The sequence below is a fragment of the Phocoena phocoena genome, chromosome 10 (assembly GCF_963924675.1).
Source record: "Phocoena phocoena chromosome 10, mPhoPho1.1, whole genome shotgun sequence".
Lineage (NCBI taxonomy): Eukaryota > Metazoa > Chordata > Mammalia > Artiodactyla > Phocoenidae > Phocoena > Phocoena phocoena.
In genome coordinates this window covers 85,369,694-85,388,552 of record NC_089228.1, presented here as the reverse complement: position 1 = coordinate 85,388,552, position 18,859 = coordinate 85,369,694, and the positions used below count along the sequence as shown (strand labels likewise).

The window sequence follows — 18,859 nt, the reverse complement described above, 5'->3', positions numbered from 1 at the left end:
TTGTGAGGGATTTACGAAGAACTGACTAGATTCGGTAACTAGTTCAATATGGGAAGTTAGCAAAAAGGCATAATCAGCTGGCTGCGCCACTCACACCAACTCTGCAAAGGTAAGGCCAGGAGAGGGGTGTGCTGTTGGCAACTGTGTGCCCAGCTCTCCAACACATTCAGTCCATTTCTAAATAAGGGTGAGGAACTAACAGTTCCATTTGGCTCAAGACAAGTATATGTAAAGATATAGGTCTGTGACATCAATAGTAACTTTTCCTGAATTGCACTCCCAGTGCACTGTTACTTGTTCAAAGGTACTGTCTGTGGAATTGGCAGTTGGGTAATGCTTATACTGATATAAAAACTAATTCTCATGCTTATTGCTTGTTACTTCAGACAACTTATTTTTAGGCTGCATCAATCGTCCTTCATAGAAAAAACTTCCTCACTCTTTGTTTTCAAGTAAGGCTCTGAGACGAGGAAAACATTTGAGTAATTATTACATAGGATGAGAAAATTATTATATAGGACTGAGAAAAAACTCAGCCTTTTTTCCCCTAGATTTGAAAGATACTTATTTAATAGTTTATTTCCTTTAAACAGTAAGACTTCCATTTTAAAAAGTGATGTGTGGATCTTAATGCATGACAAGCTGAGGATGCTACTCAATAAAAACTTAATATTCTGACAAATAGGGACCTACCAAGAGACCACAGGTATGTCCTTTATTTTCTCATAAAATTGAAAAAATCCCTGAATCATTTTTCTCTATAAGTGTTTAAGCCGGGTTTCTCTGGTGGCCTGCCAATGCAGGGGACACGGGTTCGTGCCCCGGTCTGGGAAGATCCCACATGCCGAGGAGCGGCTGGGCCCGTGAGCCATGGCCGCTGAGCCTGCGCATCCAGAGCCTGTGCTCCACAATGGGAGAGGCCACAACGGTGAGAGGCCCACGTATCGCAAAAAAAAAAAAAAAAAAAAAAAAGTATTTAAGCCAAACCTGTCTGTTGGATCCTTTAGCATCCTTCCCAGATCAAGAGTGGCTCCAGGTCGTGGGGTCCATGTTAACACATCAGAATTTTTCTTGATAAGGTTGTTGAGTTCATTTGGGTCATTTTTGATGTTTGTTTCTTTAATATACCTGAGAAATAAGAAAATTCCCATGTAAGAAAGTTTATTCTCAGATGAAATTTTGATTAGAACAATGACAGAATTTTTGTTTGTTTGTTTCCTCTGCATTCCTACTTCCCAATCCCGCTGCAGTTATCCCAGGAAAAATAAAGACTATATTTGGGTTAATGTCCCTAATTAGGGAACAGCTATTATTTATCCTTTGTTTTTTAGTATAATCACATAGTGATTGGAATTGAAGTTAGATGTAGCAAGACTACTATAAAGAGGTAGGAATAACACAATCTTGTATTTAATTTTTTTCCAGTTTTTTTAAATTGAAGTATAGTTATTTACAGTAGTGTGTTAGTTTCAGTTTATAGCATAGTGATTCATTTTCTTATATTTAATAATAATGAAATATATAGATGATTAAATATTACTTGGCAGGTATATACTAAGCGTTTAACATGAACTAATTGATTTTATCTTCACAACCCACTGAGATACCTGCCGTTATTACTCTTGTTTTATAGAGAAAGAGACTAAGGATCAGAGGGCTCAGGTGACTTGCCCCAGGTCGGCAGTGTCCACCCAGCTCTCCACCCCCAAAGCAGGGCTTATCCTTCCCAGGAGGCCACGAGGAGGAGCGTCTCCCCAACTTTGGAGTAAAGTCTGATAAGTCTTTCCAACCCCTTCCATTATGTGAGGTTACATTTAAAAAGACAGGCGTCTAGGAACCAGGAAGTGGGCCCTCACTAGATATCAAATCTGCCAGCGCCTTGATCTTGGACTTTCCAGTCTCCAGAAGTTTGAAAACTAAATTTGTTGTTTATAAACCCCCTCCCCCCCAAAAGGCTTTCCATTCAAAACCATTGAAATCCACCTGTTACGAAAGAACACACACATCCTCAGTCATAGTCCCTCCTGAGATCTAGTTTTTAATTGTGCTATTTTTGATCAGCGCTGGGTATCTCCCAAATTTAATTCCAAGCCACAATCTTTCTGGAAAAGCTGTAAATCATCAGTTTTAATGTCATATGGGCAGGTAATTGTGGTGATGCTGGAGCAGAAAAAGAGAGATCCAGGATTTATCACTGTGTTTCATCAGACATGGGTTACATAGACAGACATTTCTGTTAAAGGGAATTTTACTTTCTTGAGCTACAACTGGGTTACCTAGACTGGATAGATATTTTCAGTCAGATAGACAAACACAAAACATATGTAAGCATTTGTATTTCTATAGCACCAAGGTATTTTCTCAGTCCCCACTGTATTTTCTCAATCCCCACTGCCATCCCCACTGACTTACATTATTTATGATCTTGCAGACATGAGTAAAGATATCTCTCCACCCAAAGATGTCTAACTTGTCCCTTCCTACACATGGGAATATCCTCCCACTGGCGCAGTCCTCAATTTGAAGCAGTGTCACCTCTTTGTCTCATCATCTTACTACCTCTAGTCTCAAAATGGTTCACCAACTGATCTCCCCGCCTCCGAACCGGGATGCTATCAGATTACTCTTCCTAAAACATAATGTGTGGCGTTCACAAAAGTCTTTAACTTCTTGATGCTTCTTTGTCTGCCTCTCTAAAATAATAATAAAGTTAATACCCAGACACTGCCCTCTGAGGGGTATTGTGCGTACAGAGGGTAACATCTGCCAACTACTAATACACAGAATTGTGACTTACAACTACTTTAAATGGCAGCATCACATTAAGTGGTCAAGTGTCCTTAAGTAAGAAACCATCATATCCAGTTCGTCTCCAAGTTCTTGCAATTCAACCTCCTTTATATTTCTAGAATCTGAATTCTCAATCCCCACTGTCATTCATCAGTCCTTCCGAGATTATTGTAATGATTTTCAAACTGTACTCCAGGATCGACATTCCTGTCTCCCTTCCCACCATGCAGACAAACAACCTAACCTCTCCAGTGCACATCTGATCATGTCTCTGTTCCTCGTTAGACTCCTTTACCAGGTTCCTCATTCTTAAGGATAAAATCCAAGCCATGTGGAGTGACACTGTCTGGTTCACTGTCTGGTTCCCACTGCCCCCCGCCCCAATACACCCACCTCAGTCCCCTACACTGAACTGCAACCTCTCATCTCAGCATCTTTCCATCTTTGCTGGTAGGTGTCTACTCATACTTCAAAACTTTGCTTCATAGTCTCATCCAGTAGTCATTTTCCGACTCCTATCTGTATCCCATTACCTCCAGAACCATGTACCATAACATTTATCATTCTGTGTTACTATTGTTTTTCTCTTCCAACTCTGAAGACAGTCATTTCATCTCTAGTTCTCCAGCACCTAGCACATGCTGCTCAAAAAAATGAATGAATGAATGATGAACAGCACTGATCGAAATAAATTATATTTTAACTTTAGGCCAATCTTTCTGGAAATATTTGGAAGATGAGAGACAGCTAAGTAGTATCAACAAGAAGGTAATAAAGAAGGAAACATTATCAGCAAAAGGACACATTAAGTGACTAGACACATATAGATATGTCATCAGAGGACAGAGAAGAACTTCACAGTGAAGAGTCAGGTTTTAATGATGAGTCACATGAAGCCCAGAGAAGTCAAAAAAATTGGTCCTAATAAGTGGTAGTAGGAAAGACCCTAAATTCCATGTACACTATTTCCCCTACTGTACTCTGCTCCCTCAATGGATGAGAAATTATGGCCAGTACCTACAGGATTTTGTCATAAAAACTTATCTCAAGGACTGATAAGTCTATCAGTTTCTTTACCATCCAACAAATTTACAGGTAAATGTACCCTCAGAGTAGAAAGACATATGCATTCCGTCTGCATGTGGGCAGTCCCTGACCTTTGTTCACAAAATGTTCCAGGCACTGATCATAAAGTGGTCAGCAATGAAGCAGATGGTACTGGTACTTGCTCATAAAAACACCATTAATGTTAGGGGCTGAGTCACTTCGTGATCAAATAGATGCTCTATACAATTGACAGAATCTTATAAAAGCAAAATTAAAACATCTAAAAGACTTTAACATTTAAAATAATAAAACTATGCTTCAAATACTACCAAATGGATTAATTGTATATTTTGGTTTTTTCAAGGGGTTGTGTATTATATAAGATGTGCATACGTATTTGTTGTATCACAAATATGACCTAAATAAATACGTAGCTTTAATTAACATGACTGAGGTGTTAAGAATAACTGTTAGCTTTTTTGTTGTTGTTTTTAAGATTTACTTAGATCTAATTTTTGGATTTTTTTTGGTGAACAGCTCTATGAATTTTAACACATGTATAGATTTGTGCTACTACTAAAATCAGGATACAGAGCACTTCTCTCTGCTCTATATTCTGTTCTCTCAAAACTCCCCCATGTTGGCCCTTTGTAGTCAAACCCTCCCTTCCCTTCAGCCTAACCTCTGGCAACCACTGACCTTTTTCTCCATCCCAATAGTTTTGCCTTTCTCAGAATGTCATATAAGTGGAATCACAATATATAATCTTTTGAGACTGACTTCTTTCACTTAGCACGATACCTTTGAGATTCAACCAGGTTGTGTGTATATCAGTAGTTATTTATTTTCTATGGTATTCCATGGTGTGGATATACCACAGTTTGTCCATTCACCTGCTGAAAGACATTTGAGTTGATTTGGTAATTATGACTAGAACTACTATTAATATTTGTGTATAGTTTTGTGTGAATAAAAGTTTAGTTTCTCTAGGGTAAATATCCATGAATGGAATTTCTGGGTCGTATGATAAATGTATATTTAAAGCAACAGCCATACTGCTTTCCAGATAGCTGTATCATTTTGAATCCTCAACAGCAATGTCTGAGAGGTCCTATTGCTCTGTATCTTTGCCATAACTGGATAGTGTTAATCTTTCAAATTTTTATTAACTTTAATTCTTATTTCATTGTGGCTTTAGTCTGCATTCTCTAATGACTAGTGATATGGGCACGTCATTTCTTATGCTCATTTGCATCGATATATCTTCTTTGGTGGAGTATCTGTTCAAAATGTTTTGCCCATTTATTATTGAGTTCCTTGTTCCCTTACACTGATTTTTGAAAGTTCATTATATATTCTAGATACAAATTGTTAATCAGATATATGATTTGCGAATTTTTCTCATGGTCTGTAGTTTATCATTTTATTCTCTTAGCAGTGTCTTTCACAGAGCAAAAATTTTAATTTTGATAAAGCCCAATTTATTAAAATTTTCACTTATGGATTGTGCTTTTGGTGTCCTATCTAAGAAGTCTTTGCTTAACCCAAGGTCATGAAGATTTTCTCCTATATTTTCCTCTAAAAATTTCATAGTTTTACATTTCGATCTATGACCCATTTTGACTTATTTTTTGGTATATAGTGCAGGGGCTACTATACTGAGGTTCATTTTTTGCATATGAATGTCCAATTAATTGCTCAACATTCAATAACATTTATTGAAAAGACTGTCTTTTCTCCACTGAATTGATTTTGTACCTTTGTCAAAAATCAAATGGCTATATTTGGGTGGCTCTGTTTTTGGACTCTATTCCATTAATCTATGTGTTTATCCCTTCATCAATATCATGCTGTCTTGATTACTGGAGCTTTGTAGCAAGTCTTACAATTGGGTAGTGTGGTCCCTCCAGAAGTTTCCCTCTAGTGTCATTTCCCTTTTATCTAAATAACTTTCTTTAGCATTTCTTTTAAAGTAGGTCTTCTTATAATGAATTGCCTTAGTTTTCCTTCATCTAGGAATGTTTTTATTTTACCCTCATTCCTGAAGGATATTTTCACTGGATATAGAGTCTATGTTGACCATTCTTTTCTTTAAGCAATTTAAAAATACTATCTTACTACCTTCTAGTCTCCATGGTTTATGACTAGAAATCCAGTTACTTGAATTTTTCCATATGTACAATGCATTCTTTTCTCTGCTTGTATTTCTGTTTTTCCACAGATACAGACCATCTCTCTACCTCTCTAATACACCTGAGTCTGGGGTACAATTCCATTTTTAACCTCTCAGGCAGAGAACCCTTTGTGGGTCCAATGCAAAAAATTATTTCCTTCTCACATTTTAGGTAATAGACTAAGTCACTTCAAATGTCCATTATCTTGCCTGGTTCCTCTTCTCTAGTTAAACCTTAGACCGTAAGATCATCTCAAAGGATGCTTAACTTATCTGCACTCAGACTACATGCTTTGACGTGGAACATTTAACATGAAGCCAATTTAGGAAATTCTCTGATTTTTTGTAAAAATTCACGTTCAATAATACTTCCTCACCGGCCTGACTTTAATACTCTCCACAGTGTCATGTGGCAAATATTGCGATCGATTTTGTACTTTTTACTTGAGTGACCCATAACTAAGAACATGAAAGTGATAGAACAACCCACTGTTTTCACCTTCTCAAACAGACTCTCCTGGATTTATCTTAGACATGCTTTCTCTTTGTATCTTTTCACAGATGCTCACCACTGTCCAAAGCAGTGTGGTATGCAAAATACCACCATAGTCTAATCCCTTAGTTCTTGGCTATTTCCACGTAGTATGATGTGAGAGCTGGAAATGGCAGCAGAATCTCTTCTCTGCTCCTTTTTCCAATTGCTCTAAGGACAGACTGATGTTCAGCCAGAAGGCATAACAGTTGCTAAAATACTGAAATAGTTCTATGCCAGTTGGTTCAAAGCTGCTTCCCTGAGTGCCCTCTTTGCTGTCCCAGGCACCTGACCCTCCCCTGGGGCCTCCTAGCTCTCTCTCAATTCAGTCAACTAAAGGATTAAAGTTTGAGAGAGCAGAGCCTCCAGGACCTGATCCAGCACTACCTGTTATCTGTTCTGATTGCTTGGTGTCTATGCCATACTGGTTCTTAACTACACTGAATCTTAGTGCATTTAAGTGAAACCTCTGTGCCATGTCTACATTGGCAGGCACTGAGAAGTTTATTTTTGTCGCATTAACTGATTGTCATTTCGCTCTAGATCAAGATTGAGTGTGAGACACACCTATTCACTGATAACTAGTATTTTCTTTAGAAAACTGAAGTGTTTGGGGGAAACTGAAGGGAAGTTTTCCAGGGCCATCAACTTTAGTAATATTGGAGTAGCTCATTCCCCTGGTTCTGTATCATTGTCACTTGACACAGACAACCCTTCCCTGGTTCACTAAGTCCTTCATTTGCTGTCTACCTCCATTAATTTCACTGTACCTACTCCATCTTCCATCCTTCATAGTTAAGTGAGCATAAACATTCTAAGTCAGGAATATTTTACTTGAAATAATCCAATAAAACAACATCAATGAATCAGACATATAAAGTAATGAAAGGAGATATCACTACCACTATTTGCAGATGATTTAAAGAGAATCAGCTGAAAACTATTCCAAACAATTAAAACAACTACTACTTAGGAAATATAATTATAGAAAAGACTGAATTTACAATAGCAACCAAAATAAAAAGTGAAAATATCTAGGAATAAACATAACCAGAAGTGTGTGAGTCTTATATAAAGAAAACTTCAACATGCCGCTGAATGACACAAAAGAAAACCTATACAAATGAAAAGACATGCCTTGTTTTTGGACTAAATAACAAAATTATATTATTTATACTAAACTAATTTATATAGTTAATGTGATTGCAATATAAATAATAAGTGTTCTCATTGTTCGGCCCTAGCAGGTCTACTCAAAATCTCAAAAGGACACTAACAATCTTGCAAATGTTTAGTTTGGCTTTAGTAATTCATAGGAAATTTTGGATCACAGGGTCCATGTTTTGAGAGAAAAGGAAAAGCACTTCCCCAGCTCAGGCACCTGACAGTAGTAAAGTCCCAAGAAGGACAATCCAATCTAAAAACAGTAGTTAAGCTGAACTAAAAAAACAATGTTTCTTAAATTTGAAGTTTCTCCTGTTTGAGAAATATTTTATTATTAAAAGTTAACTGCTAAATCTTTAATGATGACTTGGTATCAAAGTGACCAAAAAAGAACCATAAGTGTGAATATTCACATTTATGAAATCTTGTGTAATACCCAGTATTAAGATTGTCATCCATTTGACCATTAAAGTGAAAATTCAACATTTAAACATTCTCAAAGAAAACTCATTGACCTCTAAAACTACACTTGAAAAACAAGATCTAGAAGTTATATTGCTGCAAGAGAAGTCCTTTTAGATACTCAAAAATGAGAAAATAACTTGATGATGATACAGTCTCTATTCTGAGAGGTAGTGTGGTATAGAGAAAATAGCTTTAGAGCTAGGCATACCAGGATTCATTTCTCACCTCCAGTGTTTCCAGCGGGGTGACTTCAAGCAAGTCCCTTAGCCTCTGAGTTTCAGATTCCCTGACTTAAACAGGTATAATAACACCTACCTTACAGTGTCATTGGAAGACTAAATGATTAAAAGCCCCAGTTCAATTCCTAGTGTATACTGAATACATATCCGTTGCCTTCATTCTTTCCAGGATCCTTTTGGACAAAATCTATCTGAATTAACTCTAGCTGTCAAGCATGGCTCTCTGTTCCCAGGCGGCTTGTTAAATAAGCTCCAGACTCCTACTAATTACTTCTTCTCGTTTCATGTTGTATTCATAGCTAAATCATTCATCCCAGCATACATTAACTCGTGTGTAAATACGTTATGCAAAATATCCAGCCATACTTGTCTGATGGGTGAGATTCCACGAAATACCCAGCAAAAGGGCAATAAATTCGGGGTTGTAGGTCCTTCACCAGCCGAGCCTTGTAGTTCAGGAGTTTCTTCCTTTCTGTTTTAATGAATTGGGCTTTCCATTCCTCTGGAATAACAGGGTTTGGATTAGAATTTCCTCTGTTCAGAAATCACAGAAAAACAAGAGTTCTAGTAGATTAGAAGGCTTTCAGGAGATAAAAATTGACAGCTAACTAATGCAGACAGAGAGCAAAGCTCCTTGTCATTAGTGGCTTTATTTTGCAAATTTCAGTTGGTTACTAGGAAAATGTTTCCAAACCAGCCAGAGACACTGAACCCTCTCCTTGTTAATGGCAATTCATTTGGACCCTACCTGAATAAACAGGGTGGCATGTGTAGTTGTATCTTGCATGCATGCACATTTTAAGGACACTGTAATTCTTGTAATGCTTAACTCTCTACTAACATGGAAATGGCTTTGCTATTTGCATGGATTATAAAAGCAAAGCATGTTCATTACACCCAGGTGATGCACAGTGGTCAAGGGCATGGATGTCGGAGTCAGTTAAGACTTAGGATCAAAATGCAGCTCCACCACTTAAATTCTTTAAGTCTGTTTTCTCCTCTGTAAAATAGAATCATGTTGCCTACCTCACAGGTTGTTCATTTGTTCGTTTGCGCGTTCATTCATTTGCTTGATATTTATTGAGCACCTACTATGTGCCAGACGTAGTTCTAGGAACTGAGAATACAGTGGTGAACAAGATAAAGCAGGTCCCTGCTCTTAAGGAGCATTCATTCTAGTGAAAGCAAATAAGGAATAAGGAAATAAGTTCATTTCAAAGAGTGATGAGCTAGGAAGAAAGTAAAACAGGGCCATGGGATGGAGAGTGGCTGGGGTGATGAGGTGTGGGGTGGAGGGGCATATTAGGGCAGTTAGTGAAGATGACATTGGAATCATAGAACACAGACAGAGACATAGAAGTTGTCGACCACGTGGAGGTCAAAAGCAATAGCACTCCAGGCAGCGGAAACAGCACATACAAAGGTCCAGGGCACAGACGGACTTGATGTATTGGGTCTGAGGAACAAAAAGCGGGCCAGTATGGGCTGACACTTGTCAAGCAATGGGGATACAGGCAGTAAAGGAAGTTGAAATTAGGCAGGGCCCAGAGCATGTGGGGTACCATGTCAGGGAACTGCTCTTACTGTTACTGCTATGAAAATCTGATAAACACAGACAAGGATACAGAAAAAAATAAGTTATCCATAAGGTAGACACAACCACTATTAACATTTTGGTATATTCTAGACCTTTTTAAATGTGCGTGCGCACGCGCGCACACACACACACACACACACACTCACATAAGAACGGAGTTGTGCTAGCTACCCTTTAGTAGGTATATGTCACCTCCCCAGTCACACTGTTAACCCCGTAAAGATAGCACCTCCCCTCTATCTCTCACTGGTGACTCATTCTGGGAGGCAATGACCACAGACTTAGAGAAGAAAGGAAGGAACTGGACAGGCTTTCCTCATACTGCAAGTAGGGCATTTCTGCCACATTGCTAAACAGAGATCACTTACAGAAAATATTAATTTATTAAGTGGACATATATTGAGAACTTACAATGCTAGCAATGCTTACATACTGAGCAAAAGTAGGAACAAAATATACCATTTACACGCCCTCCCCCATCCCAACCCTAGCACCACCCTTAGACCCAGAGCAGAAGAGCTTCTGCCTTGGACCCCACATTTTTTTCAAGCTTTAAGATATAACTGATATATAATATTACATAAGTTTAAGGTATACACCAGGACGGGTTCATTACATGCATGTATGGCTAAATGATTACCACGATAAGGTTGGTTAGCCTCCATCACCTCACATATTACCATTTTGTGTGTGTGTGATGAGAACATGTAAGATCTACCCTCTTAGCAACTTTTAAGTATATAGCACGGTATTGTTAACTATAGTTATCATGCTGTACGTTACATCCCCAGAACTTACTCATCTTATAACTAGAAGTTTGTACTCTTTGACTACTATTTCCCCGGCCCCCAGAAACCCCATACTTTAGAGGGGCTTCCTTTGCTTCATTCCTCCCCTGTATGGGCATTCCACAAGTCCAAGGGGATGTGCCCACCTCGAGTTGCCCACACCCTATTCTGAACCACATACCAAGAGCATTTAAGCCTGGATTACCAGTGTCAGACTCTTCCTGTTCTGCTCTACAGTCTACATCAGGAATCAAATTGATCCAAATGATTCTTTTTCTTGACTTTTCCTGACATGCTCCCTAATCTCCTCAGTGTTTCCTTCATGCTCCATCAGCATATTCTGAGCTGGAAACTTCAGCTTGTATATCTGTGATTTGCAAGTCTGGTTTCCCAATAAGATTGTAAGCTTCTTGTGGGGAAGGATCATGTCTTAATTATTTTTGTATTGATTCGTACAGCATTTAGCAAAGTGCCATGCATGCTCCTTGGCATCACTTTGATATAAAGTATTACCAGTAAATTTTCCACCACTGAAAGTCATCGGAAAGCCTGATGCCCCTCCGGCAAAATCACTCATCATTAGATCAACCTTCATAGGCAGCCTTCCCCCATTGGGTCTGGTGCAATCCACTGTATTGAGTATTTTATGACCTGTGGAAAAATAAAGTGGCATCAATACTCAAGGTGAAATCTTGAAAACCACAGTTTGAAATCCCAGGTCAACAAACTCTTCCATGTAAGTCTGTATAATCTGACTCATTCAATTACAGAAGAGTTGCTTATGTCCAAGGAAAAGAGAGAGTAAGACTTCAAAATCTAAACTCTTCAATAGCACATTTTGAACTTTCAAGTGAATAAACTCATCCTGTCTGATTAGTGGGTTCTGGGTGAGGAGAGTTAGCTTAATTCCACTCTGGATCGTAGATAGACTACTTTCCTCGGCCGGCTATCTTCAGATGTTGAGCCCAAAGGATGCAGGGGAAAGAGTGACACAAACCTCTCAACCCCTTGGAAATTCTATTCAATGATTGTTGGTGTAAAGCCATCTTCTCACGTGAAAGGCAGAAGTGTATGATTACGTTACATCATAGTATTTCAAGATGAAAGTAAAACACTTATTCAATAAAGGCAGTTTTGAATAAGTTACTATAGGTGAAATATAGAATATGTGTTGCCTTATGAAAAAGAATCTTTGCACCTGTCACTACATCGAGCACATTACTGCTAATTTGTTCTCTGTAAGATTATCTGAATGAGAGCCCCTTTTCCTAAGACAGGGATAGAATATATTATATTCTATGGAAAATGAAGATGGAAGAAGAAGATGAACATAGGATGAAATTTTGGATAGCTCTTATTATCCTTCTTACCAAGAATATTTTTCATTTTTCACTGTTAATGAGAATAAGAAAATACCTTTGTATTCCACGATAATGCAAGTGTCCATCTCAGGATGAACGCCATCCATCAAGATCATGAATCGAAGATTTTTGTCTACCTGGAATTTTAACAATAAAACCAACAACAGTTTATGTCAGTTTGGCTTTTAATTCAATATTTGAAGAAATTGTCATCTCTTCTGGAAAGAAATCCCTTTTATTCAGAACTGGATTTATTATCCAGGAGAATCATACCATTGATAAATGGAGAGAAAAGCCACCTTTTACTTTAGCTCAAACAGAGATTTACACAGTGCTAGGTATTTACACAGTACTATGTACAGAAAAAGTAGGCCATTGTTTCCTTAGTGTTTAAAGCGACTACCTCATCTAAAATTTACCCCAGAAAGCATAACTGAAAAGTAGGGAAAGAACACAGATATCTGACCTGCTGCCATATTCCAAATGGCACTACATTGATATTAGTCAACTGGACACCACTCCGCTTCAGATTCCAAAAGACAGGTCTTTCCGTGTTTCCGACATAAATGGGAATATCTGGTCTTCTTCCAGCAACCTTCTTCAGTGTGGGGTAACTAGGATCAGAAGAATTCAAAGGTTGAAAGGTGAAAAAATAGAATCATCTAGTATAAGAGACAGTCTGCTCCTTACACCAACATGTTGACCAAGAAGAAAGGTACTGAAATACCAGACTCTCTGCAGAGTCCAAAAGAAGAGTTTTTTCTCAAGGTTGACTGTAACAATGAGGGGAGTTTCCTAGGAGATTTCTCTTTATTGTGAGAACATACCATATACCACAGTGTATATATCAAACCAGGAGTGCAAATTCCATCTTCCACACTGATGCTGCTTTGAGCAAGGGTAGTTCTAACAGAAGTTGCAGAGTGGAAAAGTCCTGCTGAAGAGGTTTCTGGTAGGTGAAGGTCTCCATGATCTTCATTTTTTCTCATCCCTCAACTAGCAGCTCCCAATAAGAGAAAGGTCTTGGCCATTAAACAAGAAGAACCTATGAACTGCCCATCACTGGAGACGGTTTTTCAACCATCAAAGGTTGACAGTCACACTGTGGTATAAAGAATGAGTTCTTTGTCCTTTAGGAGAGTTGGTTAGCAGGTAGGCAAGACAGTAAAATCTAGTGTAGAGGAAAATGACATTCAGCATTTGTAGTAATCCCAACTCAGTACACCCACCATTAACCATCCAAGCATTTTTTTAGTACCTACATAGATTGTCAATTCTCATTTCTGAGAATTCATTACATAAAAGAATTATATACCACTGTGGGGTATGGTAAAACATGAATAATAAACAAATAAATGGCTGTTTAGATACCTATTATATATCAGTCATGGTGCTAGGCACTTTCACGTTATTTTATTTGATTCTCACCAAAAAAACCTCTAATTTTTTGTTTGCTTTTAATAAATGAGGACACATATTCAGAAATACATGACTAACAGATAGTAAATTGGTATTCAAATTCAGGTTTTCTGATCCTAAACTTAGTGCTTCTTCTATTAGAAGACAATTTGAGATTGACATGTACACACTGCTATATTTAAAATGGATAACCAACAAGGACCTACTGTACAGCACAGGGAACTCTGCTCAATATTATGTAACAACCTAAATGGGAAAAGAATTTGAAAAAGAATAGATACATGTATATGTATAACTGATTCGCTTTGCTGTACACCTGAAACTAGCACAACATTGTTAATCAACTCTACTACAACATAAAATAAAAGGTTCAAAAAAAAAAAAGAAGGCAATTCCAACTTTAATGAATGTACTATCTGGTTTAAGAATCAGACTTGTGCATAGAGTATAATGTCAGGTGAAATAAGATATTTAATAGTAAGAAAAGTATAAACAAAATCAGCATATCAGCACTTATTAACTTCACTAATATTCAAGTTCCAGAACTATATTAAATAAGTAGAATCCAGGCGAAAAAAATCAGTAGGTTTTCTTCTCTAAAAACAAAGGATTCAAAAAATCAAGGATTCTTTGAACACGTCTTCAGTCTCTGGGTGAACCACCTAAATCTTCTACTTTAAAGGACTTTAGGAGTTAGGATAAGTTATTCTAAAATGGATGTTTATTGCTTTGCAATTTCTAAATTGTTAACAATTCTTACTGTCATCTATTAATAATATCATCCATTACGATACTCATATATTAACATAATAAATCACATTTCTTTGACTAAAGACTGTTTTCTAGCCCAGAACTTCTGCTGTCAGTGTCCTTGCCCTCAGCCAGCCCCCACCTCTGCAGGAGACCCTCCAACACCAGCAGGTATGTAGTCCTGACAACAAAGCATCACAAAGGCTTCAAAAACTGGCCAAGTCCTGTGTCTTGGAACTGGAACTCTAAGGATCTGGGGCCCCATCGTGATTTGGTTGGTGAGTTGGGAACAGCCATCCGAAAGAGGAACATATGCTATGGACTCTATCACCCACTCTTAGAATGGTTCCATCCTCTCTACCTATGTGGTAAGAAAAATGACTTCAAAACATAGCATTTTGTCCGTGTGAAAACAATGCCAGAGCTATATAACCTTGTTAGCAGGGCCTTGAAGAAGGGCAACATGGTCTGCCGGACCCTGAAGAGGATCTGGCATCTGGCAGATTTGTATTCGAATGCTGGGTCTTGTTACTTACAAGCCTTAAACAGGTACAAACCTGACTTGATTTGGTCTGATGGAGAGTGGGAATGTCCTGATACTTATTGGAACTCTACAAATTTTCTTGCTTGCTCTACAGTGATAGGCCAGTTAAGGATGTGGTCATAGTAAATGGCCTATGAGGTCATTTACTGTTGCCATGGACGATACTACAACTGTCAAGATAAATTCAAGCCAGAGACCTTGCCAGATCACAAGTGGGAGATGTGCACCTCAACAGACAAGCTGTCCTGGGGCTATCGTCACAACATGGCAATGGGTGACATCACAAGTGAATCTCAAAACATTTCGGAACTGATTCAGACAGTAAGTTTGGGAGGCAACTATCTTCTCAACATTGGACCAACTAAAGATGGACTGATTGCTCGCATCTTCCAAGAAAGGCTTCTTGCTGTTGGGGAGTGGCTGAGCATCAATGGGGAGGCTATCTATGCCTCCAAACCATGGAGGGTACAATCTGAAAAAAACACGACCTCTGTGTGGTATACCTCAAAAGGATCAGCTGTTTATGCCATTTTCCTGCACTGGCCAGAAGATGGAATCTTAAGCCTTAAAACCCCCATAACTACTTCGACTACAGAGTGAACAAAGCTGGGAATCGAAAATGATATGAAGTGGTCCACAAATCCAGGTAAAGGTCTCCTCATGTAGCTGTCCCAGTTACCACCCTCTGCTCTTCCGACTGAGTTTGCTTGGACTGTAAAGCTGACAGGAGTGGAGTGACCACTGGAGTTCAACAAGAAAGGGACACTGCCTACACTTTGACTTTCCTTTTATAGTACCATCACTGTAATCAACTACTCTTGTCTACTCACACATCTCTTTTCCAACGCATTTTAATAAAAGGAATGGATTATGTTACGCTGATGTCTCACAGGATCAAAGATCTGAGATCCATTGCTAGCATCTCTCTCTCTGATCAGCAGAAGGGATTGAACAGTTAAGTTCATCCTAACTTTGGGAATTATCTACGATGGAAACTTCACTCCATTCTGTGTTTCATAACCTGCTTGTTTATTCAAATGACTTCAGATCAAGAATAAGCCAAGTCATCCCGTTGCCTATGGGAGGAGATGAAAAGGATTTGGCAAAATCCACCACATGCTATTTATTTAGCATCAAATGTGACCAATTACCCGCACCTACCCCCAGGAGCAAGAGATACTGGAGGGGAAGGAAAATGCTTCCTAGGCTGCTAACAGGCAGCTTTTTAGAAGTTTCCAAAGCAAACTAAGAGCTCTGAAATTCAGTCTGTTTACAGTGATACTAGGAAGAAAATGAATGTGATTCTGTCCTGCTTTCTTTAATATAATCAAATAAATAAATTTGTACATCAAATTATTTTCTACCAAAAAAAAAAAAGACTTTTCTAAAGCACATTGGCCTTTCCCCCTTGTTTTTGTAAATAAAGGAGGTTTTATTCAGTAAATCAAGGTCAGACAAGAGGACTGGGGACAAATGACTTTGGTGTTTATTAGTTGACTAGGTAAGAGTCAAAAAGTAAGGGTCTATTCTATATCAGAGAAATAAACTCAAAGGAGTGAAAACTCTAAGTTTCGGTAACTTTCAGTAATAAACTATTCACGGTACACTACACAACCAATGCACTGTGATACTACAGTAGAGGACCAGCGTTTAATGCCTGGCAACTGTGCCCACACAATTCCCTGAAATTAAAATGAAACTGGTTTTCAGGACAGTGGTTGAGAAATAACTGGGCTAAGTGACTTGAAAAGTTCTTATCTTCCCTAAAATTCAGGACTTTCTCATGGAATGTCCCTCATCAGGACCTTAGGCAATGGCATCTTGTAACAGGTACTATAAAGCAATCACCTGGTTTATGTGATACTGTTCTCTCTATACAAGCTATATGAAATTAGTACCACACAATACTGTTATTATACAATGCATGAACCCAGGCCTCTCATAATTCTGCAGTTGTATGTGTTTGATTCCAGAAGCTTGTATGGAACAAAGGTATTGTGCAGTAGACAAGTCGATTTTTAATTGTGGCACCACAATATCCCAGTGGGTGATGTTCAATTTTTAAGTGTGTTGCAGGTAATTTGTTACTAAAGCAGTTAATTACTTGTTTTTAAACCGTTTCCTTAAAAAAAGGAGAACATACTCGTGCCTTAGAGATCTCATATGCTTTCAATAGAAAAATCAAGGGTCCAGCAAACAACATATTTTCCCTCACCATGGACATTTCGATCAAAGTATGTCCTTCATGTGAACTTTGTCATATAAAGTCACAGAAAAAAATACGGTGAAGTTGCTTCATTTTAGAACACTGTGGGCACTGCTAGATGTTTACACTGGCAGCCAGCAGTCGTGACACAAGCTTCTGAATAAACATGAACAGGACCCAGAAATGACACCAGGGGATTGGGAATATGACCCTGCCTCTTCTGGTAACAGTTAATTCACAAACGTGTGTGGTTTTGTAAATCCAAGTTCCTCTTCCTCCTTTTTGATTGCTGGGGTTAAGGAAGTTCAGTTCCTATCCTTAGTATCACATGGCTCTGGTTTCAATGAAGGATGAAGTGGACTCAGGGTTCAAAAGCTGGGAGCTCAGTGTTGTTGAAGTGCTACGAATCAGGAGTTGGCAAACCACAGCGACCTGCTGCTGTAAGCTAAGAAAACCTTTTACCCTTTTAAGTGGTTGAAAAGGAAATCAGAAGGGCAATCCTATTTGCCCTATTTGACACATTAAAATTTTATGGTATTCACATGTCATCGTCCATAAATAAGGTTTATTAGAAGACAGTCAGGCTGATTCAGGACCGTTTATGGCTGCTTTGGTGCCACAACAGCAGAACTGTGTCACTGCAACACCAACCATATGGCTTGCGAAGCCGAAAATAGTTACACCCTGGCCCTTCATAGGGAACGTGTGCTGATTCCTACCATAAATGTTGAACTAAAAAAGGGGGGCTTCCCTGGTGGCGCAGTGGTTGAGAGCCTGCCTGCCGATGCAGGGGACTGTGCCCCGGTCTGGGAAGATCCCGCATGCCGCGGAGCGGCTGGGCCCGTGAGCCATGGCCGCTGAGCCTGCGCGTCCGGAGCCTGTGCTCCGCAATGGAAGAGGCCACAGCAGTGAGAGGCCCGCGTACCGCAAAAAAAAAGGGAGTCAACATTAATAATCCTTAAACCTAGACTTTCACCAAGTACCCTGAGGGTGGGAAGTGAGAGGGTGGAGGGTTATTAACCCCTGTCCTCCTTCCCACAATAGCTCCTTTCGCATTCCCAGTGGTATAAAGCGTGAAAGCACTTTAAAAATTATGCTCTGCAAATGTGAGCATTTATCTAAATTAGTCCTCTCATCATCAGCCCAACTGAATCTACCTCAAAATGAGCAGTGATTGCAAAAGAACCTGAAAACCAGCGATGCCTTTACTGCAGCATTTTCTTCAGAGTGCTCAGACTTCATTACCTCAGATGGTCTGAGTGCATGTGACTGATGTAAATCAGGTCCGCTTGGTACAGCCTCTCCAGCCAGTCAGATGGAGGCTCATGCAGTAACCACCATCCTCGGGCAAAAGCAGGACCGATTAACCAAGGGTCGAACACCATCCTCTTGTCCCCCAGCCGGAGGTCCATGCAGGCATGAGTCAGGTATGTTATCTGTCGGAAGACAGCGAGATTCAGGTTATTACATCATCACCGGCAAAAATGAACTCGGCTGCTTAGCTGACAAGTCACGTTGGAGAACTTGGCTCCTAAGTCTGTTCAGTGAAACAGGATGCAAGTGAGACCCAGCAGGAGCGTTTATGCAGAATACAGCTCTCAGCACAGGTCACTAGTTTAGTAGAATAGAAGCGTTCATGGTGGGTTTTAGGTGTCAAACCAATTGATTTACCCAGCCCTACTCTTTAAATTAGCTCCTAAATATTTATTTACAGTCTGCACTGCAGAATAGCGTTTGTGGCCAGTCCTTCAAAGCACAGTTTACAAGGAAGGGCAATTAGAGAT

The 18,859-nt window shown here is 39.1% G+C and overlaps 1 protein-coding gene and 1 pseudogene across 1 annotated transcript in view; one reads left to right on the top strand and one right to left on the bottom strand.

Annotated features, from left to right (window-relative positions):
• LOC136128832 (cytidine monophosphate-N-acetylneuraminic acid hydroxylase) overlaps window positions 1-18,859 on the bottom strand; it is a 50,183-nt gene that overhangs the window by 10,679 nt on the left and 20,645 nt on the right. The window contains exons 4-9 of the mRNA XM_065884773.1: window positions 18,321-18,511; window positions 12,623-12,770; window positions 12,212-12,293; window positions 11,309-11,446; window positions 8,777-8,912; window positions 988-1,128 (exon numbers count right to left, since the gene is read on the bottom strand). Coding sequence (XP_065740845.1) covers window positions 988-1,128; window positions 8,777-8,912; window positions 11,309-11,446; window positions 12,212-12,293; window positions 12,623-12,770; window positions 18,321-18,511 — 836 coding nt within the window. The remainder of the gene's footprint in view (window positions 1-987; window positions 1,129-8,776; window positions 8,913-11,308; window positions 11,447-12,211; window positions 12,294-12,622; window positions 12,771-18,320; window positions 18,512-18,859) is intronic.
• Window positions 14,741-15,607, top strand: LOC136129786 (tissue alpha-L-fucosidase-like; annotated as a pseudogene).